At 41.9% G+C, this 25,290-nt stretch overlaps 1 protein-coding gene across 4 annotated transcripts in view; it reads right to left on the bottom strand.

Moving 5' to 3' along the window:
- The window catches only part of MOS14 (ARM repeat superfamily protein), a 256,030-nt gene that overhangs the window by 122,608 nt on the left and 108,132 nt on the right, over positions 1-25,290 (bottom strand). For 3 of the 4 annotated variants that reach the window (XR_015693625.1, XM_087696211.1, XM_087696193.1), the window contains exons 11-12: positions 20,651-20,726; positions 826-946 (exon numbers count right to left, since the gene is read on the bottom strand). Coding sequence is in view for 3 of the 4 variants with exons in the window: in XM_087696211.1 (XP_087552337.1) it covers positions 826-946; positions 20,651-20,726 (197 nt within the window). In the remaining variant the exon portion in view is untranslated. The remainder of the gene's footprint in view (positions 1-825; positions 947-20,650; positions 20,727-25,290) is intronic. The other variant, XM_087696202.1, reaches the window with a different exon arrangement.

The following is a 25,290-nucleotide window of genomic DNA, read 5'->3' as shown; positions in this document are numbered from 1 at the left end:
CCTTTCATGTTATAACCACAGGAATCATTGAAAAAGATAAAAAAAGACACCCTCTGTGACATGCTGCATATTTCTCATGTGGATACCAAAGATTATGATAACACTCCCACCAAGAAAGCATGATGCTGGCCGTGGAGCAGACCTCTTGCAAGTCTCCCACCCACTAGCTTGCAAAGGACAGAGATAGCCTCAAATGCTGCAACCGAGGTATGGAGTGACTGCTGCACTACAATCCAATTCGTAATTCAATCAGCAGCAATCCTTGACCTCCTTCCTTGTCCACCCATTGCCCTCCCCCCCCCCCTCCCCGCGGTGAAAAAAGGATGGAAGGGAGGGGCCACAAGCAGAGAGACTGAAAATCTCAGAACAGGACATGTGCCTGAACAGTGGATGAAGATAGCAAGGAGAAAGAGCCAGAAGACACGGGGAGTGGGAGGGGCCGATAAGCTGCAGACAAGCACATGTCCAGGTTAAGCACAGAGGAGTTGCATCAAGGTGAATAATAGCAGCTCCTGAGAGAGTTATAAGGAAACCCTACTGTTTGTAGCTCATAAAAGAAACTCTATTAAAAAGCTTACATGCTAATGGAAACTTAGAGATCAGAAACCAAAAAAATCTTTGGTGTCAAAAAGATCAACACCGTGTTTCTCCATTCCAACTCATTGAAGGCTACTACAGTTATACTTTCAGCTGGCTGGATTTTCCTTTCTATCAAATAGGTAACATTTTCTTTCATGAAAACTCCCCAAAAAAAATCAACATTCACTTAGGGTTGCTGACATTCACTTAAGGTTTCTGACAGCGTAAAATTAATCACTATTATACCTCTTTGTTAGGACAGAGGTCAAGCGATACCAAAAGTTGTAAGTTATCTCTGCAATAACATCATCAGGATGTGATGTGACTTCTGTCAATGCCTCCACAATCATCATAGCTTCTGCAGATCCTACAAGAATAGACCATAAGTAAATCAAATCTCCTTGACAATAAATGATCCTCCTTTGAGGTCCTATGATTTCAGATAGGTACAAACCAAACACAACTAAAGATATGCACACATCAGCCAGCTAGGACCATAATTACTACACCTGATACAATGAAAGATTCAGCTTTCTCATTAAATATAACAATTTCTCCTAGCAATCATCAACAAGCTCCTAGTACAGATTACCTCAAGCAAGAAGAAGTGTTGTATGAAACATAAGCTAGTTAGTAAATATATCAACCCTCCATTTGTGTCCCAATTCCCTTCTCCACCCCCACCTCTCCCCCTCTCCCAATGGCCTGCATTACAGCAGCATGTGCGAAGAAATGCTCTAAACGCACAAAACACAAAACCAATCGTACGACAAAGCACACACTAATAAACACAAAACACAATTAGGGTAACTCAGACAATGAACACAATGAATAATCACGTGAACGAATACTGAATATACAGTGCTCATGCAGCAAATACACTATGCAGTCAATACTAAACCTCAAACTCTTGTATCTCTAGGATCAAAGGCAGAGGTTATGAGTTGCAATGTGTACATACTCCGTAACAGATCCCAAAAGTGCAACATGAAAGCCTCCATGTGCCAAACTCCAGCAAATGCAGCCAAAGAGGTTGGATTTGATACAAACAAGCAGTGCAAGAGAGAGAAAAACCAAAAACGCAGGTACCTAAGGAGAGAGAAAACTGGCAACTGTGCAAAACAAGCTAATTGCGTTGGGCGACAGGTGAAAACTGATAGTGGCAATGCAGATGATGATAGTGATAGCTTGAGGACAAAGATTGACTGCAAATGCAAACAGGATGATGATGGTGACAGCTCCTACTGATGGCATTGGCCTTACCAACAGCAAACGTAAGTTCCTTGATGATGGCAACAGCTCAGGAGGTAGGCAACAAGTACAAAGGCTCAAATTAGGCGTGAGATGATAGCAAACTGCAATGGAAGGCTTTGACCACAATATCCTCTACGAACATAGTGGGGGCCACAAAGATACAACTCTTGAAACTTGCAAAAACGAGATTAAGGAAAAGTGTTGGGACACAATAACTCTCTGGTATCGTATTTCTTTTTAGAATAAGAAGGTTTCTTCATTAATTAAGCATGTTTTGAAGTCACACTAATGCATATTTAGCTCAACACCCCCTTTCAAGCCCAAAACTAAGCCATCAGAAATAAGCCCTTTTATGTTTATTTTCTTTTACCCCAAGGCATCTCAACACAAAGCAGGTAGAGCATCAAACAAAGGGCTCACATTGGCTACCAAGTGACCTATCAAAACAACAAAGGGGATGGTTACCTTACCGAGGGAGCCTAAGTGATCACCCCAAAAGAGGCCAAGGCATCGGACCAAGCGTGCTCATCAACTGCCCATGGGCCTACGAAGTCATGCAAAGGCAAATAGAATCAACTAAGAACTTTCTTTTTCCTTTAAGAGCTTTGTGTCATTTGTTCACGAGATTTAGCATTGAGAGTTTCAAATCAATATTTATCCCATTGAGTCATTTTGCCCCAAAGTAAGGGAAATAAGGGTAGATATCCCCACTACCTTTAGAAAACAAGCAAAACAATCCCACATACAACTAGGATAAGTACCTAGGGATTCCTAAGGGAAGGAGGGGGGAGGGTTGTTAATCTTATGAACAATATGTAGAGAGACCAACAGGACGACATGGTGAGCCAACAAGACAAGCAAAGCCAACCTGGAAGCATAGGAAAAAACTGTCATTCAAAGACTGCTTTGTGCAATGCCATGTGTATGACGGATGTAAAGTCGACCACTTCAAGAGTAATTGAAAATAGGTAAATGTGCACAAAGGCATGATTACATGAACAAAATGTCAATGTATGGGGTAATGCAAAGAGAGATCTATGTTTTCATGCTTATGCAAAATGCGGTGTAACAATGCCACTTGGACAATGCCCTTGCAAGGAAATGGTTCACTTGTCCAAGAGTCCTTTTACAATCATGTCATCCGAACAGTACAAATGAAGTTACAAATGTCCATAATGTACAATACAAAAGAAATAAGTGAAAAACTGTAAGCATCATCACTATCACTATCAAGAGAAGGAAACCACTCCCTCTCAAACTAAAAGGAAAAGTAAGAGGAAAGTATCCTCTCCCCATCAATCGGAAGAAGCAAAGGAGGATATAGCTAACCCAATCCTTGCTAGAAGATATTGTAGCACCGGTTTTTTTACTGCCTTTGTCAAAATATTTGCAAAATTGTTACTACACGCTAGAAACTCAAGACGAATAGTACTTAGCTCAATCTGCTCTCTAGTGAAATGAAAATGAACTGCCACATGCTTTGTCCAAGGGATGATGATAGGATTAACCACAAGGGCAATGTCACTTTGGTTGTCGCAAAGACAAGTGTAGGCAACACACAAGGAAATTGAAGGGCAACTAGCAAGTTCCTCAAATAGATAGCCTCAGTACCCTCGAAGAAAGCTCGATACTTCTACCTTGCATGTGAAAGCTACCATCATTTTCTGCTTATGACTAGTGGAAGAGATGGGCAATGGCACTCTGATTGTCACAATAAACAATTGTAGACAACTCACAAGGAAACTAAAGGGCGGTCAGTAAGTTCATCAGATAGATCGTCTGGCCTCCATAGTATCCTCAAAGGAAGCTCGATACTCTATCTCACCCGTGGAAGCCGCAATGGTCTGCCACTTACAGCTAGCTCGTGAGATGGGTGCCGTGTCCAAGGTGTAGAACTAGCTGCCATGGGAATGCCAGGTGTCAAGATCTCTTGCCTAGTCAAAATCAGTATAGCCTTGTAAGCATAAACCATGACCGTAAGTTAGCCCATAATTATAAATACATCTTAAATATCTTAACACACAAATATAAGCAATCCCATCAGACATTCTAGGTACATTAAAATATTAACTAAGCAAACTAACTGAGTATGCAAGATATGGCCTGATATGAATGAACCAAAGTAATTTCCATGCAATAGAACGATACGTATGAACATCAAAAGGCTGATCCGAGGGATGCTTATTCCAGATGGATAGTGGAATCAACCAAAGTAATTTACCTGCAACAGAACGATAGGTATGAGCACCAAAAGGCTGACCCGAGAAATGCTTATGCAGATGGATAGTGGGATCAATAGACATGGCCATTGGCCATCTCTAATCAGTGCAATATTGTTCCACCAAATGTAGGGCGTACTTTTGTTGTGACAAAAAGACACTTTCCTCAAATCTAACAATCTCCATCCCCAAGGAATAATCAACATACCTAAGTCTGTCATCTCCAATGTAAAGCAAACTTTCCAATTGATTTTCACTATAGTCGTAAATCTGAGCCACTTTGTAATATATCATCAATGTACAATATGATATAGCTAATCGCCGCTAGTGGTACACACATATAGATTTGGATCATAGGGGATAGAATGAAATCCATATGTCCGTAAAAACTTGTCCATCCTCTAGTATCAAGACCTTGGTGCTTGCTTCAGTCCCCATAAAAAGCCTTTCATAAGAGAAATACCTTGTGATAACAATCAACAAAAAAAAAAGCCAAGAGTCTGCTCCACATAGAGCTCCTACTCCAAATAACCCTTCAAAAAGGGACTTCTGAAATCCATTTGATAAATTAACTATCACAGGGATGTGAAATTTTGAGATGTGTTAATATTATTAATAGCATTTAATTAACTTATTAATCAAATTTGCAAGGTTATTCAATACATGTGATGCACCTAGTACTTATTTTATCATAACAAACCAAGGACCCTAAGGATGCAATAGCTGTCAAAGATAAAAATTATGATAAGTTATACCAGTTGAGCTTTGGGAATCAGTTGGTATCAATTTTGATCCTAAGAAAGTTTTATAGGCCACTAATATCAATGGTGAGATTAGAGACTAGGCATTAATTACTTAATTAATGTCAATCTAAGAGTTCATAACTGTCCAAGGCTACTTAGAAGACAAATTGGTCTAGCCACATAATACTTAAAAATTAAATTAGAAGGCTACCACTTGGCAAAACTTACCCACGCAAGTAGCAAAAACATTTTTAGGAACTGCGAGAAGTCCATTCCAGCATTGTGAGAGAGGAGACTATTAGAGAGCAAGGAGATATTGCTAATATGATTCCCCGCCACCAAGGATTAGTCCTATAACATGAGATAGTAATTTGAAGCCCTCCAAGTGCACGTGACAACAGCGCAAGGTCCATCTAGTGCAAATGACAACATATAGAAGGGGGCAGTAATCTTTCTAGTGGTCCTAACTGTAGGTAACAACTTCTATGGTTGTTTGAGCAGAGCAGCAACAATTTTTCAACATTTCTCAGAACGAAACTCTAAAATTTCTCTCTCTACAGCATTCTCTCTTATCCCCCAACCATCTCTCAAGTTATCTCAACAAAATCCAACTATTTAAGTCATCAGAGGTAGAGATATAAAAAAATCTATGTTGTAAACCCTAATTTATAACAAAATTTCTTAGGTTAAAATCAAAGGGCAATTGGCCCAAATTGCTTGCTAATTGTATGTACAGCAAGGGGCTTTTGGGTCAACAAAGAACATTGTGCAATCTCAACTTATACTCAATCCACTAGCAATCAAAGTAAAGGAAATACAGAAAAGAGTGTCAACTAGGTGCCTGTTGACCAAGATTATTAAAGTAAATTGTACATTTCAATTTATATTTATTTGTTGATTGCTATAATTAAGTGATCAATCAAGAAATTCAAATCCTTTCCAAGAAGAAAGGCTAGTTCCACCTCGAGATACATGCTCAAAATTAAAAGCCTAGGACTTGAATTCCAATAATTGAAATTGAGAAATTTCAAGGAGATTCAAGATGCCAGTCAACCATTGTCAAAATTGGCACTAAATTTGTCTTTTGATAGGCCTATATCAAGTATGCAAGGTTGTTTAGCACATGTGATACACACGGTGTCAAAAGATGACGTACCAGCGAGACAATAGGTTTGGCGGGGAGCAAGACGGAGTAATCTCAGTAAACATGGAGAAGAGAAGAGAAGAGAGAAGAAAATCTGATGAATGGAATGATGAAGATCTGAATCATAGAGTGAATGTGATACAAGGGAACAAGGGTGTCATAGCACAAGGAAGATGATGAAGACAACCACGAACCTCAAACCAACATGTCTTCCTGAAGGGGTGTAAGGGTAGTGGGGAGGCTAGAGAGAAGAGGTGGCGGATTCAATGAATCAGCCGTAAGAAATGAATGAGAGAGTGACCTATAAATAGACATAGTCAGCCTAGGATGGCGCCCCTTTTTGGGCTTGCAAACCCTAAACGCAAACCCTAAACGCAAAACGCAGAAACGCAAAAACGCAAACTGCGGGTGAAGGGTGAAGGGTTTCTCAACACCCCCTCTCAAGCCCAAAAAGGGGAACAAGAGAAGAGTGAGGTGAACATGCAATGCTACAAGCTGAAGAATGCTCATGCAGCAGGCGCCACTTGGACAATGTTCCTCCTGAGAAAATTGTTCACTTGCCCAAGCGCTCAAGTACAAAGATAATGAAAACATGCAATGCATAGGAGGAATGTCGAACTTTGTGTGGTGCCGAGAACCATAAGGATATGTTTCTACTCAATCTCAGGAGGTGGCTCCATGCTGACCAAGTGACCAAGGCAAGAAGAAAAGAGAAGCAAGAAGATATAGAGGATTCCTCAAATCCAAGAGTTCCACCTGAAAGAGAACCTGCAGTAAAGACCAGTAGACAGAGTGAACTGGAGAACCCGAAACACAACCTCGGGAGAGAAGCCACTAGCTCCGTGCATCCATGCTAGAAGGAATACCAAGGCCTAGTCACCAAGTCGTATTCAAAAAAAGATCTAACGGCCCCGATCTAGGTAGATCCTCTAGATCCTAGGTATCAGTAGAAAAGATGGTTGGTCGAAGGCAGCCACCCCAAGAAAGTAGAGGATGGGTGAAGAACTTCATGTGGAGTAGGTTCCCTCTCTGAGATGGAAGGTGGAGGGATCCCCGCTGAAGTCAAAGAAGAAGTAGATGCCCCCTCTCAGGGCAAAGAACTAACATCCCCCTCTGAAGTAGATAGGGAATCCAAAAACTCATGGATCACGGAATCCGAAATGTCTGATGACAAAGGAAGTGCCGCCGGTCGTGCTGAAGAAGCTATCTGGGGTGCCGAAGAGCTCCCAAATGTAGCCTCTCGAACCTGAGTAGTCGAGGGTGGGGAAGGGTGTGGCTCAGAATGAGCAAGAGGTGGGCAACAGTCGATGTCTCTCACTCGAGTGGACTGGGTAGCCGAAGAAGAGAAAGGAGTCAAGGAACCACTGTCTCTCAAAGGAGCAAACTAACGAGGAGATGGTAACAAACAATCACTGTCTCTCGATGAAGAGGAGTGCAGATCCGTAGGTCGTGGAAGCCACTGTACCAGAAAATAAGTAGAAGAAGACCGCCGCTAGCATTGCAACGATCCCGAGGAGGTTGTAGCGCCAATCGATCCTCCATGTGCTCAAAAGGGCTTAGTGCGCATCGGATGCATCTTATTGCGTTGAACATAGTACTTTGATAGCCGATGCAAAATGATCTCTGTGGCCTAGAAAGGAGACACGGCACAAGGAGTGTCTGGTGGAAGACGCATATAATCCGGGGGGTGGGGAGCAAAGGTCGATATCCCCAATCTTCGATGGAATGACCGTTCGTGCCGCAGTAGGAACACCCAGTAGACTGATCATCTATTGGTAAAGAAGCCATGGATACCAGTGTGCCTTGCTGAAGAAGGAAGAGGTCAGCCACGAACCATGAACTGCAATGTCCGCCTCAAGGCGTGTGAGGGCAATGCAAAGCACGAACCGCAATGTCCGCCTCAAGGGATGGAAGGGTAGTAGAAGGGCTAAAAGTGAGCTGCGAGTGGAAGGAGGATGCGACCAACAATAAGAGGTTGCAACAAGTAGAAAAACGCAGGTGAGGAGAGACAAATACTAAAAACGTAGGGAGGAGAGCTTGCAGGAGAGAGAAAGACTGAAAACGCAGGCAACAAGAGAGAGAGACTAAAAACGCAAGCAAGACAGTGTGCAAGAGAGAGAAAGACTAAAAATGCAGGCAGCAGGATTGTGATGACATGAAAGGCTGTACGGCAGCAGGTTTACATAAGAACAGCGGTCGCCTAGCTCGAATCAGCTCCGAACTGCATGAAGAGGGCTGAAAATCAGGCGCCAATTGATTGGCGTCTGATTTCAGCCCTCTTCACGCAATCACCTGGCAAACAAGATAGCGTGCAAGAGAGAGAAAGACTGAAAACGTAGGTAACAGGACTGTGATGACGTAGGAGGCAGTATGGCAGCAGGTTTACACAAGAACAGCAGTCGCCTGGCTGGAATCAGCTCCAAACTGCGTGAAGAGGGCAGGAAATCAGCCGCCAACTGATGGAGACAGCAATGGACAGCTTCGACTGAGACGTCCTCCCTAAACAGGGTATGGACAGCAAGCTGAAATACCTAAAATCTCCAAAAACGAGATTTTGATGTAGCTGAAGAAGAAGAGAAGTGAATGCCGAACCCACCACCAGTCTTTGCCTTCACTGGAGTGGAGGATCTTCGCTGCTAGGTGAGCAGATCCAACTCTGATACCATGTCAAAAGATGACGTACCAACGAGACAATAGGGTTGGCGGGGAGCAAGACAGAGTGAACTCGGCAAACATGGAGAAGAGAAGAGAAGAGAGAAGAAACTCTGATTAATGGAATGATGAAGATCTGAATCATTGAGTGAATGTGATACAAGGGAACAAGGGTGTCGTAGCACAAGGAAGATGATGAAAACAACCACGAACCACGAATCACAATGTCCTCCTGAAGGGGTGTGAGGGTAGTGGAGAGGTTGGAGAGAAGAGGTGACGGACTGAATGAATCAGCCGTAAGGAATGAATGAGAGAGTGGCCTATAAATAGGCAAAGTCAGTCTAGGATGGCGCCTCTTTTTGGGGCTGCAAATCCTAAACGCAAAACGCAAAAACACAAAAACGGAAACTGCAGGTGAAGGATGAAGGGTTTCTTAACACACGGCAGTTACTTTATGGTAACGAGCCAAGGACCTCGAGGATGCAATGGGTGTCAAAGGCAAAAGTTTTGATAAGTTATACCAGCTACACTTTGGGAATCAATTGGTGTCACTTTTGATCCTAAAACAATTGTTTAGACAATAAGTATCAATGGTGACACTAGGAATTAGCATTCATTAATTAATCAATGCTAGTATAAGAAATTCATTAGAGGCTGGAGACCACTCTAGATTGCAAATGGCCTAGCCAATTTAATTATGGATGGGCACATTTAATTTTAGCCAAAATCTAAAAAGCTGAAATTAATTTTTAGAATTATTTAAATTAAGTAACTAGCTGGAAAATACTCAAAAATAAGTTTAGAAGTCTATCACTTGGCAAAAATGCCCATGCAAACTGAGAAAACGTTTTAAGGGGGTTGGGGTCTCAACCAATCAGTCAGTTTAGAGCCTTGAGGGGGGGAGCTACTAGTCCATTTTCTAATCAAAGCACAACAATTTGCTGTAGAAGATAGCCATCTAGGGGGCCTCAACAGGTAGAGGACAGAAGAGAAACAACTTCCAAGGACTGGAAACAGCAAGTGATAGCATTTTGAAGGTGCCTTGCCCTAGGTGACAACATTAAATGCAAGCAATAGACAGATTTTACAGTTTTCTCGCACAAGAAAATCAAATTTCTCTCTCATCTTGGCTTTCTCTCACCTTCTCCAATCAATTCTCAAAAGATCTCAACCACTTTGAGAGCATCTCAACCAAATTTGGTGGATAGCATTTGGATCTCTACTGAAACCCTAAATTTTTGCAAAAATTAGGATTTACTAGCCACCTTGGCACGTATGCCAACAAGAGAAGCCATCATACACTAAAATCAACGCTTGAAATTCATGTAATTGATTGGGATTTCAAATGCCATACCATCCATGGTGAATTCATTTGGCCAATCGATCGTTCCATTTGTGCAAGTCTTGGGTGAAAATCAAGGGGCAATTGGCCCAAATTGCTTGCTAATTGTTTGTACAGCAAGAGGCTTTTGGACCACCAAAGTACATTATGGAATCTCAAAGTTAAAGTTAAAGAAATACCACAAGCAGCACCAGTTTTGGAGCCAACCAGGTGTCTACTGTCCAAAATTGTTAAGGTTATATGTGCATTTCTGTTTATGCTCGTTTATTAATTGCTGTAATTAAGTGCTTCATCAAGTTTTACCACCCTCTCCGAGAAGGAAGGCTAGTTTCATTGACCAACCATGGTAAGCGGCAAGCACAACCAACAAACAAAATGATGTCAATTGAGCAATAGGTGCAAAGGTTTCTTCATAGTCAATGCCGTGCTTTGGCTTGAAACTTTGCACCACAAGGCGAGTCTTATACTTGACTTAAGTACCAACAACATTTAGCTTGGTCCTAAAAATCCACTTCATCCCAATGACTAGCGTATGATGAGGATAATCCACCAAGATCCAAGTCCCATTGCAATTCATAACTATCCAATTCTTTCTCCATGACCTCACGCCACAAACGGTCCTGCACAGCCTCCTACCAACTCTCCGGGTCCAAATGTGCAATGTAATTAGCTATAAACAGCAACGCATCTAAAGCTTGAGGTGGGAGCCCAACAAACCTTCTAAGGGCCTCCGAAGTGGAATACGGTGGAAGAATCCCTGAATCTTGCATGGTTTGCTGATACCAACTATTCGGCTCAAAATATGCAATGTAATTAGCTATAGACAGCCATGCATATGAAACCTAAGGGGTGAGCACAACAGACCTTCTAGGGGCCTCTGGAGTGAAATATGGTGGAAGGATCCCAGAATTCCGCATAGTTTGCTGATATCAACCAGATAAAGGATCTTGTGGAAGAGGCCTACAGCTAAAGTTTCTACAGGAAGGTCAGGAGCATGCAATAGACCAAGCTCAATAGGCATTGTCATGGGGACATGAAATTTTGAGATGCTTTAATCTTGCTAGTAACATTTGATTAAGTTACTAATCAAATGTGCAAGATTGTTTAGCACATGTGATGCACATGACAGTTATTTCATGGGAACGGACCAAGGACCCCAGGAATGAAGTGGGTATTAAAGGCAAAAGTTGTGTTAAGTTATGCCAATTGGGTTTTGGTGGTCAGTTGGTTGGACCCTAGGACAATTATTTGGCCATTAACTGTCAGTGGTGCCACTAGGGACTAGCATTAATTAATTAATTAATGCTAGTCTAAAGGTCAACAAAGGCTGGGAACCACTCCAAGTTGCAAATGGCCTAGCCAATTTCATTACAGATCGGCATGTTTAATTTTCGGCAAGGTCAAAAGGGATGAAATTAATTTTCAGAATTAATTAATTCTGGAAATTTAATTTAATGGCTGAAAATGCATTAGGAAGGCTGCCACTTGGCAAAACTTTCCCATGCAACTAGGGAGAAGGCTGTTGGAGGGTGGTGGAAGCTGAATGGCAGCCATTTGGAGCTTGGGGGAGAGAAAGGAGATGATCAGATTTGGCTCTGAGAGGCGACCACGACTAATCGCGCACCGCGACAAGACAGGGGGCACCAGGTTTTCTCTTCCACCTCAAGAGAGGCGGCATTAGGAGAGGAGAGCTCGTCAGCCCAACTACTGTTTCACCCCCCTTTTGAAGCTGTTGGTGCCATCAGATTTGTCATCAGAGCTACAAATCAGAAGATACATTTCAGCTGATTTTCTCTCTTTCTACAGCATTCTCTCATCTCCTCGAGTCTATGCTTAAGTATTCTCAGCAATTCTCAGCCATGGGTAGCAGAGTACAACTAAATTTGGTGGACAGCAGAGAGTTCACTGCTGTAAACTCTAAATTACAGCAGTAATTAGGGTTTAGCAACCGCCTTGGGACCCGTGCCATCAGTCAAAGGCATTGTACACTGAAATCAGCACCGAAAATTCGTGGAATTGTGAGGATTTCAGATCCTAGCCCATCTATTGTGAATTTGGGGTAGCATTTGACTAGTTGGAGTTCCATTAGAGCAAGTCCTAGGTGAAAATCAAGGGGCAATTTGCCCGAATGCTTTGCTGATTATTGGAACAGCAAGGGGCTTTCGAATCAGCCAAGGAGATCGTGAAATCTTGGCTTGTAATTTATCCATCAGCAATTGAAATTAAAGAAATACCGAAAGGGGCACCAGTTTTGGGGCCAACAGGGTATCCACTGTCCAAGTTTATGAAGGTAGTGAGCATTTCAATTTATGTTCATTTGCTAATTGCTGTAATTAAGTGCTTAATCAAGTTAAACCACCCTATCCGAGAAGGAAGGTTAGTTTCATGGTTCCATTGCCAAGATAATTACTCAATCTCTTGATTTGGTGAGCCCGAGGCACCTGATTGCAAGCCAAAGCTTTGTGCTAGTGCTGATTTTTGTGCTCAGCTGAGAAATTACAGCAACATGTCTTCATATAGCGAGATGGAATCAAGCAGTGATGATGCCTCTCAGTATGGACATTCTCATGGGAATGAAGGAAATGAAATGCCTAATCTTGGACAAGGCTCTCATGATGGACAACAAGCTGAAAATGTTGCTATTAGGCAAGATGCAGGGCCTTCAAGCCGTCATGAGGTAGATGACCAACAAAGTGAAGAGGAATTTGATGACCAGTTCAAGAATCGGATGAGGACAGCAGCAAATCTCTTTGCTGAATTGGCAAAGGATCCTCAGTTCACCCGATTTTTGAATGCTCCAAGGAAGGACAGCAAGGGTAAGAAGAAAAAGTCAACTTCTACACCTTCGGGACAACAAGGTGCACCGAAGGTAGTGCCAAATCCTTCACTTGAAGCTCCTAAAGAGGCCAATGAAGCTAAACAGTTGGTACCTATGGGGCAAGGAATGCAAATGCAAGGCCATTATGGAGGTGCCAATCCAATGGATTTTGGACAGCCGGGCATGCATGCTATGATGGGGCAGCCAGGATACTTTGGTAGTAGTACGATTTTTCATGCAATCGTTGGCCAGGGGCCACCTACATGAATGCATGGCACAAATCCCTATGGTCTGCAGCAGCCAATGCATGGTGTGCAAGGCCCATTGTATTCAGGTATGGCTGGAAATGTGAAAAACCCTATGTATGGGAGCATTGGCTTGATGCCTAGGGCACAAAGTGGAATGTTTGGCAATGCGTCTGCACCCCCGAATGCTTATGGGGCTCAAGGAATGACTGCTGGCCATCCAAATGCTTCATTTAGGCTTGGTCATGATGTAAATACAGCAAATGCACCCTTTTTGCAACAGCCAGTGTATGACAACTTGACTCTCAAAGGGGAAACAAAAGACTATGATGAGGGTGGAAAAGCAGTGAAGTTTGAGTCCTTTAGTGGTGCACAAGATAGGCTGAAAGCTTTGACCTTCATTCAGCAGTTTGATGCAGCCTATTCAGGGGGAAACTTCACCGAATCCTCTAAGATTCGAAAGGCAACCACTTTCTTGAAGGGGAATGCAATGCAGTGGTGGTCCACGCTCTTGATGCAAGGTAGAGCACCGTCAACATGGGTACAGTTCAAGCAAATGTTTGCATTGAATTGGTTGACTAGTACGTTTGAGGTGGACATCATGACAAATTGGAACAAGCTTGATGCAAAGGAATGCAAGAATTTAGAGCAATACAATAAGAAGTGTTGGGATGCATTGCTGCCCGTCACTTCTTATCATGTCGTACCCCTTCATGAGCAAGTGCAAAAATATGTATGTGGGCTGCCCAAAGGAATCAGGGATTTTTGCATAAAATCCACCATGTCTAGCATGTCTAACACTTTGCTTGCAGCACTCTTCTGTACATACAATTCTTCCAATCTAGTCCATATAGCATATGCCGAATCCAAACCTTCAATGATGAAGAGCAAGGCATCACAAATCGATAGCTCTATGGTTGAGCATGCAAGCTCATTTAACTCATCCCAATCCTCCTGTTCCATATCTGTGGGGGGGCTTTGGCCCTTGTGTTTTGATCGGCTTTGCCTGCTTCTTTTTAACAGGATATTGTAGCACTGCTTTTGCCAAACTGCAAAGTTATGTGCTCCTTCAAGCTTCTTTATGTGCACGAGATTACTGCTGTCACTACTACCAGCCATGATTTTAGCCCAAATATGACCAAAAAATCAGCAAATGCAGGCCCAAACTGTCACCCAAGTGACCAAGGTACAAAAGAAGTACCAACCAGCAATAAATAACCACATAGAAGCACAGATTTCAGATCTGTAATTAAATTTTCCGAAGCACCAAACCATGTGCTACACAATTCCACAACTGATTACAGCTGTTCCAAGGGCATATGCATCACATTACATGAGAAATCCCAGATTTTAGCTGCAATTTCTGTCGTACATGTACCCACAGGCATAAAATTTGACACGAACGATCAAAAGCCCCAAAATTTTGTGCTCAAAGCATCAACCACACATCTGCATTTTCTCTATCATGCATAGGACAGGCCAATTTTGCCAAAATAGAGCAATTTCAGCAAAACCCCCAAATTTTACCAAGTGTTGATGTCCAAATTGCGCAGAGTTTAACCTGCATGTACATAAAATGACCAAATGCTGCACAGATTTTGCCCAAACTGCAAAAGCCCCAAATTGCACAGGGTCCAATGTGCATCAATGTCGAGAAATTGGGTAGATTTCAGCCCAATTTGTGCATGTACATGAAAAGCCCCAAATGTCAGGGACAAAATGTCACAAATTCTTGCAATTTCTGAGACAGATATCACTATTGCATCTTGCTCGCACCAAGTCTTGCGTGCACTAATTTCAGTGAAATTGAAAGAATTTCACTAAAATGTGAAAAAGCCCCAAAATTCCCAGGGAGATGTTCACCAACTTTGCAATTTCTGAGTCAGATTGTCCAGTTCTGCTTTAAGATCCCCAAATTTGGGAAAAGCCCCAAATTTCTAGGCCTAAATCTGCCCAAAATCGTGACTGTGCCTACACGCATGAACGCCCATGAGTGGGCAAAGGGAGTTTCAAAAAGAAATTGATTTTGTAAGAAAATTATGATGGGTTCGTTGACCCGCTAGGCGGGTCGCGTGACTACCGGCCCGCTGGCAACCGTCCCAAGCGCGCCTTATCTCACGCCTGCCGTCCGCTGGTCCTCATTGAAGGCAACGAGCTACCCGCTGCCCATTGCACACTATTCGTCAGTCCTGTTCGGTGCGATGCTACAGGCCTGCTCCCTGCTCGACTAATTATCGCTCGTATCAGGGCATTGGCTACTCGCCCAACCTCTCACATGACTGCCACACACGTGTTGGTCACTTGACTGCTGCCCTATCGTCCAACTATTAGTGTTCAGTACAACCTGTGTTGAACGAGCCTTGTGGCTCGAGCAGCTTGTGCCATGGTCCTGGGAAGCTCGCGAAACCTACACTCTGATACCAGTTTGTAGGGACGGGTCCGACACGGAGATCAAGACAGTCAGTCGTTATGCGCAGTGAGAGACAGAGAGTGAGATAGAGCAAAGTAGAGAGTGAGCACGTTTGTAAGTACAATGACAAGTCAATACCTTTAGGTTTTTAGATAGATATATATGTGTAAGTACAAGCGCTAAGGGTGGGTTCACACCCGAGCACATTTAAAGGCACGAGGGCCTTTATTCCCAACAAGCCCTTATGGGACACATTGACATTCTTCTTCTTCAAGACCACAACTCTATTCTTCTTAGGCTCGCACTATTGAATCCATGGTAGCATGCTGCACGGTCAAACATCCACAAGTAGCAACTTTGGATCTGGATAGGCAAGCCCCTAAACAAGGTGGACTAGGACCCAAGAGAGTGGCTCTAGTCTACTTCAGCAAACATCCAAAAGCCAACAAGCTTCTTTGCCTACACAACCCAAATTAGCAAACACACCTTGATGCACAATGATATGGATTGGACCCCATCACGCAATAGACATTGGGTGGAGCATAGCATCATGGATGCTTTCCATATAATCTTTTAGCAACACCTATCGAATACCTGACAACCAAAGACGGTCTCCTACTCTCTATGACTTGTGGCACATGAGGGTCTAGCAAGCGGTTGTTGGTTGGCCAAATGCAACAAGATGGAGTTTGCAACAAGTGCTGCCCACTGTAGCACCTAGAGCCTCTCAATTGTCGCCTATGGTCATGCAAGGTGGTGCACAGAGAGGTAGTTGCCATTTACTCCAATGAACAAAGCCTAGCATAGAGTATATCTCATGAAGGACCTTTCCTGTCTATCAGCCAAGGTCGCCACTCACTATATGAATATGATCTTCATCATGAAGGTTAATTCTCATGACGTGTTGGGCCTACACGATTTCCCTAGCCAACAAGTACTACAGCCTACCATGTCGCAATCCAAGATATGGGAGCTAATCGAGAGCGTGACAAGATGACACATTTGGAAGGCACGTTTTCGTATGATTTCGAATCGTAAGAGCCTCTCCATATATGTCACCTTGGTGGAGCTCCAATCCTCCATTGTCTACTCCCTCCATGGCCATTGAGAGGAGCTACACGATGACTCACAACACTCCTAGAAGCTTCAACAACTGTTTCTTCACACTTAGGGTGGCCATGGCTAGCTCTTCACTTTACAAGATGGCCATCTCAATGGTCCTATAATCTACCATGGATTCTATCGCCATCCTCCCAAAACCACCCTAAAAGGCTTGTATATATGAGTGGATTTCGATACATAGATACTCTTATTTTTTACCATTTGAATTCCATTGTATTCTTCTTTTTGGCACGTCCAAGACACTGCATGAGTTGTGCTAGAGCTAGACAGGATTATCAATAATTAAGGCCTTCTGAGTAAAAACAAAATTACTTAATGTGTAAGTTTTATGCACTTATTAATGAATGCTACTAGAATGAGCAAATTTCCATTTGATTTATCAAATTAAAATATCGACCAAAGTCTTGGGCTAGGACACCTAAACTTAATGAATTAAAGGTTGAGTAACTAATTCATAATACTTCATTTGATTATTGTTGTGAAAAGCTAACCAAAACCAAGAAGGTGTAGAAACTCACTAAAAAGCATGAAAATGCAGCTTTTCTCCATCCATGGCCTATTTCTAGGCAGGATGTGGCTAATAGGATCGAAACAATGCATGCAATTGTTGAAACATGGAGCTCCGCTACTGACCTTGTTGTTTTCTCTGTTGGCAAGGCTGAATACAATTAGCACAGAGCCACAAATATAGGCCCAACTTGTGGATATAAGGACGCATAGGCGTGTCAAGCTTACCTTGTCTCAAGGTAGCTTGTGAGCAAGATCCCCATGGAAAATTTCTCACTAACAATGTGGACCCAAGAGCATTATCATAGATGGAAGCTCAATCATTATTGTCACAGTCGCTCCATTCGTTGAACAAAATGGGCCACCCATATTTCACCCAACTAGCCTACACAGTCTCAAGAGATTCATCAAAACTCTCTCTCCCTTTATCAAGCTTCCTGCTACACATGCCAGCCATATGGCCCCTCACATAGTCTGACAACAGCAATGGCTTCCACCGTACTTTGAAAATGTGGAAAGAGAGATTGCACTTCATGATGGTGCATGCAATCTCTATCTCCATTTGTCATTGGTGCTCTTTGAGAAAGGAGATGGGATTGAAAAAGTCACCGATGGCTAGAGTGAGAGTGGCTTGCCTTTTTTGCAGCTTTGGTGCACCGCTTGAATGACATTTCCTTGATGGATCAGAGGAAATGGACACAATCGAGGGAATAGAGATGGATGGAGCGGCACCTCCTCCTCAGGGGAGATAACACAATTGGAAGGCACCACCTCATCACTTACCCTTCCAATGCCTTCCCAATGCTTCAAGGGCAAAAATTTCCAACAACACTAACGGTATATGTTGTCAAGAATGTCGGGTCATGGTGAATATTTCCCTCCCAACTTGCATAAGTGAAAGAGAAGGTGGTAAGAGAAGAGGTTTGAGCCTTCAAGCAATATTTGCATCTCCACTTGCAAGTACTAGACTTGTCTTTCACCTACTCAAAGTAGGAGCAATGCTAATTGAAGGCTTCATGGAGAGCAGGTGGCATTATGTGACATGAAAAGAGATGCACAGAGCTTGAGGGTTAACGTGGTGGTTTTGGTTCTCTTCTTTTTTTCCCCCCTGGCTTTGTTGTTGTTTCAGGCGGGATGGGGGGGGGGGGGGGGGGGGGGGGGGGGGAAACTCTGTTATATACGGGATAGAGCCCTTAGCCAGACATAGCAGTCAAAAAAAGCCAACGAAACCGTTGGGAAAAACAGCCACTTTTTGAACTGCAGCTGCAATGATGATCGGACAAGACAACACCAAACCTGACTGACAAGATCATATGGATTGTATTGGACTAGACAGTTCATCCCATCCATCAGATGTAAACAACCATGAGGGCTGAGTTTGGAAAGCTAATGGTCATGGCTATTTGAGTAGTAACAGTAGTACTGGCAACTCAATAATGAAAAAGAAATACTACAAGGGGTGCTTCGCTTTGGGGCCAAACTTGCTTTGTGTCCAAGTGCAGGACCATTCTAACTCCATTGTTTGATATGTTTTCCTGTTGCTGAAGTTCTATTTTTTCGATTAAGAGCTTCCAAGTTAAAGTTCACTGTTAACCTCTGATTATGCAGCTGGACTGATTTCCAACAGCTACAATTAGGGTTTGCAGCGGGGAACTGTTTGGTACATCAAGAGTGCTTGGTCAGTGGTGGAGTCCATCCTACACTTTGGTAAAGCTAGACAATCAGCATTCGTAAGGCTCTTCATATTTTGAAAGAACACTGCAAGGAACGCCAAGCTTTGAGACTGGTCAATGTCATTGACATTCAGCAGGAGCATTCTAGCTCCATTGTTTCTGAATATTTACTTAAATGATTTAGTATTTCAAGTACATTGTGTTTAGAAAGTTAATGTCTTACTTTGCTTTGGCTGTACTGAACCAAAAAACCACCTGACACACCAAAATGTTTGGCACTCCCATTATTGTCCATTTTTGTTTATATGAACACTAAAATGCCTCAACTACAAGCCCCATGGTTATTCTTCATGTACAAGTGCCACAAACACACATACAAGAAAGAGAGTTTGATCATAGGCTCTCATTGCTCTATCAATGGTGCAATAATAGTGCATAACATTGGTTTCAATCTGTGGCAGTTGCGTCTTCTTTATTATATGACAAGCCCAAAAAATACAAGCTTGTGAAGTTTGGTACAGCAAAAGCATAGTAAGTTACTAATCCACTCATCAAATTGCAGCCAAGCACAAACACTCTTATGTTTGGCTCATTGGTGTTTATTTTCTCAGCCCAAGCATTTTCAGCACGTGCAAGACATTGAGCTCTTATACATGAGCTTGGCACAAAGGGTGGAATCCATACAAGGAGTACCCACAGTTTGAGACTATGGCACAGACGTACAACTCACAAGTAAATTAAGAGGAAAAACCACCCATGCTTGGTGTGGATGTTTATCTATACCTGTGGGTGACAGAGCCTTAAAATATAGTGCTGGTATTTGGCAAATGTAGATTTTATGAATGTACGGGTGTTTGCAAGTTTGCTTTATACAATCCTTCAGCAACATGTTTGCAGAAGTAAGTGTCAGATAACAAGAGATATTTCATCTGCATGATGGAGTTGTGTCGAATCCACATAATTTAGGTTTTCTCCATCAGAATTCTTTCTCCAACAAGAAGAGAAAAAGCATATTAATAACAGTGTCAGTCGAAAGCTACCAAAGTAAAATTACAATACAGGCTTTGAGTAGGACGACAATAATAGAGCACAATTCAGAGGCATCAAGGTCTGAAAATGCATCAGCAATGGTATGACTCAAGGGTACCTCCTGAACCTCAGTTTTCACTTCATCCCAACATGTCGCAGGATCTACAGGCAGTTGTTACCACAAAAGCCCCAGATCATATATTGCATCTTTATTGGATTAACAGGTAAAATATAAGCCATCACTGGACCAAAAGCCAAACTGCACAATTTACATGATCCAAGACTAAGGACATCAACTTAATGTCTGTTGATAGTTGTCCAGCTTCATCAAAGACAAAGATGTCAAAATCTTCATGGACTTCTGCTTCCCTTGTGTTCAAAGGAGGTTTCCCTTGTGCAAGGCGCTGATTTCTCTCATCAACATGAGGAAAGTCCTTATCAGCAATGGCAAAACCCCAAATGCTAACATTTGTGCAATGTAAGATATAAAAGACATCAGATCTGCAGTGCATTGCATACTGGGGAATTCATACAAGTCTCTTGGATGTAGTTGCTATGGAAAACCTTTTGGATTGTAGATTTCCAGAGGTATTACAATTAAATGTTTCAACTGTACAGACATCCACTTTGGCATTTAAGGTTTAAACTGTCAGACATCCACTTTGGCATTTAAGTAGTATTAAATCATAACATGTTTCAAGTAACAACAGGCCATGTATATTTTAAATGATTGTTAACACTCTTATGATCTAGCCCCAGTAAAAGTCATGATCCCAACAGGTTTAAATTTTTAAATATAACAAAAACAGCTGGAAGATTTGGGCATCAAATGCAATTACAAAGAAAAATTATCATATTATTTGCAAATCATCTCAGATGCTATTCTTTGACAGTTTATCAAGTAAAAGCCTACCATTGGCTATCAGTTCGACATAGGATTCAGCCATTTCTGTAAAAAGATGTGCCATGCCTTTCATTACCTCCTGATCCTGCATCATCAGTAGCTCTTGATGTTAACATACTCACCAGAGCCTTTAGATTGCCTGCTTAAGATTCTAAGTTCAGATAACCACTGTTCCTAGGCTCCGACAGACTCAGCACAGCTTTTCGCTGCAACCTCCCCAAGTAAGACTAAGATGCAGAGACCAGCAACATACTAACACTCTACCTTGAATGCCAGAAAACATAAAGTATGTCTCAGATAAATGGTTACCATAGAAACACAGCTTTATGTCTCATTAAAAGCTCAGAGACCATTCATCTCACTACATCTGCAGAGTTATTAATTCCTTGCATCATTAAATGACAACAGTTATGTAACATCGTGTCACTTCATTGTTCTCCCATTCCCGTTTGTTTAATGTTATTGTGCTTAAAGCATTTGGATCAAACATATCTATTCGTAGTACAGACTGCCTTTTTCAGTCTGACAGTTAATAGCAAGGTTCATCTGAGTATATTTTAGTCTTTCACCCTAATATACAGTTTCACGATGAGTGGATCAAAAAGGTGGTTTGTAACATTGTTCCATTGCACTTTCTGTTGTTCATAGTCAGAGGGAACGGCCATTTTTGAACTTGAGGTTTGCAGCATGCTACCTTCTTTTCATCCCATGTTCTATTCCATGTGGTGGTATAGTCAAAGCTGATGGCGATTCCTCCCACTGTCCCCCATCCCCTGTGCCCATCCCATTTTGCACCCCCTAGTTCCTTGGCATAATTAAATGTACAAAGGCCATCTATCCAACATGCAAAAGCCATATCCAGAGCTAAAGGGAGAAAAACAAATTAAAAATGACTATTAACATAAAAAAGAAATCTGCTGAAGCCCCTAAACACTAAGACCTATGCAAATAACCTCTTAATCGTGCAACAGTCACATCATGGATCACAACCCCCACTGATATGATAGTCACCATTATAAGCCTCTAATGTGACTCACATGTCCATGAATCTAAAGGGTTGAGTCAAAGATTAAAGGTTTCTAGTATGTGGCATGTGCCAAGGTCTAATCCAAAACAAGACAGTAAACAAACAAGAACGTTGTGCTGCAGCATGTCAATCTCAGGAAATCTTCCCAAGACCCATGCTCAAAGGGCGCCAAGTTTTGGGGCCAACTGATTGTCCAATGTCCAACATTAAGTGATAACATTTGCATTTTCAGCTTATGTGAATTTTATACTTGCTGTAATTAGTGTTAAATCAGGTTATTTATCACTCTATTCGAGAAGGAAGGCTGGTTTCAACCAATCCAATGGGTTATGGATATGCAAGCATGTATGCAATGATGGGGCAGCTAGGATATTTTGGTAGTGGCACTATTTTTCATGCTAAAGTGGGTCAGGAACCACATACGAGAATATACGTTACAACTCCTTATGGTATGCAACAACCAATGCATGGTGTGCAAGGCCCAATGCATCCAGGTATGGCTGGTAATATGCATAACCCCATGTATGTCAGCATTGGCATGATGCCTGGAGCACAAAGTGGCATGTTTGGTAATGCATCTACATCCCCAAGTGATTATGGGGCTCAAGGAATGAGTGTTGCTCATGCAAATGCTTCTTTTGGTGTTAGTTATGATGCAAATACAGCAAAAGAAGGCAGCTAATCACCATAGACATGCTTTGCAATTTTCCGAGGGCAATTATGTGTTGTTGCATTTTGAAAAGGCAAGGTTAAAAAAGATTAAAGGTAGAGAGAGATTATATCCAAAGCTGAGTACGAGATACCAAGGGGCCTTCGACGTGTTGGAGAGAATTAGTGATGTTGCTTATAGGCTAAAATTGCCTCCACATTGATAGATACACAACGCCTTTCATGTGAGCTTGTTGAGGCCTTTTCATGATGATGTACATCAACATATATCTACTGAAATTCAGCTAGAGGCTGACAAGTTGGATGAGATTTTGGTACCCTAGTAGATTTGGTACATAAAGAGAAAGATCTAAGGTAAAGTTTCTAGAAGGTATTTGGTGAGGTTTCAAAACTATTCACCAATTGATGCTAAGTAGGCGGAAGAGGATTACTTGGTAGACCATCCTCAATTGTTGCAACTTAATCAAGTTCAACAAAGCAAAGGTTCAAAACATTGCCTAATATCCAAGGGGCAAGTAGCACTTTTACTCCTCCAATGATTGATAGCTCTCGTGTATAGTGGATCTCAAATGTATTTAGCATGCATCCATGGTACTATGCTAACAATATGCATGCCATGAGGTCACTATTCAATGTGCTAGTCACTTCAACTGGTATGAGGATGGGTATGGTTTTCATTATAGCTCTGAAACTATGCATTCACATCAGTACGCATCAGTTTGCATCAATCTATGATTGTTAAAGATTGAATACTAGTTGCTAGTTTTCAGCGGATTATGATTGATTTTCAATGGTATTCAACTAGTTTTATGGACATCAATATGTTTTATGAATGCCATTGATAGTTCAGCCATGGTTTATGCTCTATTTATGCTTTACTATGGTTTTTTGGCCAAAACAATTCAAATGTGCTTATGATAAATGCATTCTATGAGTTTCTAGCAGCAATATTGGATTCTTTGTAAGTATTATGTTTTATGTATGCTGGCTGGAAATTTTTCACAAGTGTTTGACATTAGCATCGTTCAACAACAATGGCCAATGTTATTTTTACTATGATACCTTTTGGAAAATTCCTACGCAATACGTTTTTGCTTTGGCATATTGTAGTGCAATCGAGGTCGTTTGCCAAGATTTCAAGGAGATGGTCTGTCATCACGAGGATGTCAAATTTTCAAATTTTATTGCTTTGCCTAGGATTTTATAAAAAGTTTATCAAATGTACAAATGTAACTTGCACACGTGAGGTGCAAGTTAATTTTTTCACAATCTCAAACCCACAACCCCGAGATATCAATTGTTGCTAGAGGCAAAATAAGTTATGGAGGACAAGTACTAGGTAGTACCCGGTGTCAAATTTTGACCTAGACCAATTCATTGGCCATTAATGTCAACAAAGACATTAGAGACTACGCATTCATTAATTAAGCAATGCCTATCTAAGGACTAATAACTACTTGAGGATTGGGAGACAAATTGGGCCAGCAAATTTAATTATTGGCTGGCAGAATTATTTTTCTAGACATGGAAATAATTACTCGATTAATTTTTAAAACTTATGTACTAAAATTTAATATAATGGACTAGATAATGCTAGAGAATGGCATTAGAAGGCTGTCACTTGATAAAACCTTCCCATACAAGTGGAAAAAACGTTTTTGAGACTCTGTGAGAGAGAGAGAGAGAGAGAGAGAGAGAGAGAAACCTCTTCACATGATGGCTTAGTGTCATCATGTATCTTGTAATCAAGTAATCTTGTATTTTTTTCGTAATTAATACAATTACCTTTTACGAAAAAAAAAGAGAAACAAAAGGTTGCCCTTGCTACTACGACAATTGACGAGCCCATTGCAGCCAACAAGTGACCCTCCAAGAGCTGGTGGAATGCCCGAAAAGTTCAACAGCAGTAGATGAAAGGGTTTGAAGGCTATTTCAACTAGGCAACATCATATTTGGTTGTTCCATCAGTGGAGACAGCTTTCATGGCTGTCTAGACAAGGCAGCAACTGATTTTTTCCACTTTCTCATGATGGAAGTCTGAATTTTCTCTCTCTTCAGCATTCTCTCTCATCCTCCAACCATCTCCCAAGTCATCTCTACAAAATCCAATCATTTGAGTCATCACAAGTGGAGATTTTGGTAAATTTTTGCTGTAAACCCTAATTTACAACAGAAATTAGGGTTTGACAACTATCTCAAGATACATGCTCAAAATTGAGAGCCTAGGACTTCAATTCCAAAATCTGAAATTCAAGAATTTCAAGGACATTCAAGAAGCCAACAAGCCAATTTCAATTTTGGGCCCCACATGGAGCTCAACCAACAAGAGCTGAACCACATCATCAGGATGGACATTATTTAAATATACGCAACCAAGACATGGGTGACACCTACTAAGGATCTAGGGATGAAGATGACTTTCTACCAAAAGCATCTTCTCCACATATTCCCCAATGGCTATGTTGTCAACCCGAGATACATAGACGCACACCTATCTCATGGCGAACAATGCACCATTGGGGATAGCTTCATACATCCTCACACCAGCTCTCAATCGAGACACGTAGATACGACACAAGCTCCCTCCCCACAGAGGACGGGATTTGCCAACTTTGTCAAAATCGAGCCAAAGACAAAGGAGCACTACTTATGCAAATGCTCAGTGTACTATGAGATCCGAGGGCGCTTCCATTGCTTGTTCAAAGAGGGCTTGGACCACTATGTACGCTTATGGATTTCCAAGATTCGGGCTCTTCTTCCTGGACCTACATCTCCACATAGAGCATCTCTCACGGCCCAAGTAATAGAGACATGCATCCACACGCTAGCGTGCAGTCATATAGTTCTACATAGCATCGACTACTCCCTCCACTAAAGAGCCCTCATCCATACAATCAAAAGCCCCACCACAGGGGACCACCATAGACACACCCACACAGAGATGAAGAGCCCA

This window comes from Lygodium microphyllum, chromosome 2, assembly GCF_053477565.2.
Source record: "Lygodium microphyllum isolate KBCC chromosome 2, Lygodium_microphyllum_v1.1.10, whole genome shotgun sequence".
Taxonomy (NCBI): Eukaryota; Viridiplantae; Streptophyta; class Polypodiopsida; order Schizaeales; family Lygodiaceae; genus Lygodium; species Lygodium microphyllum.
Note: the sequence above shows the minus strand (reverse complement) of the source record. Positions and strands in the feature narration are given on the sequence as shown.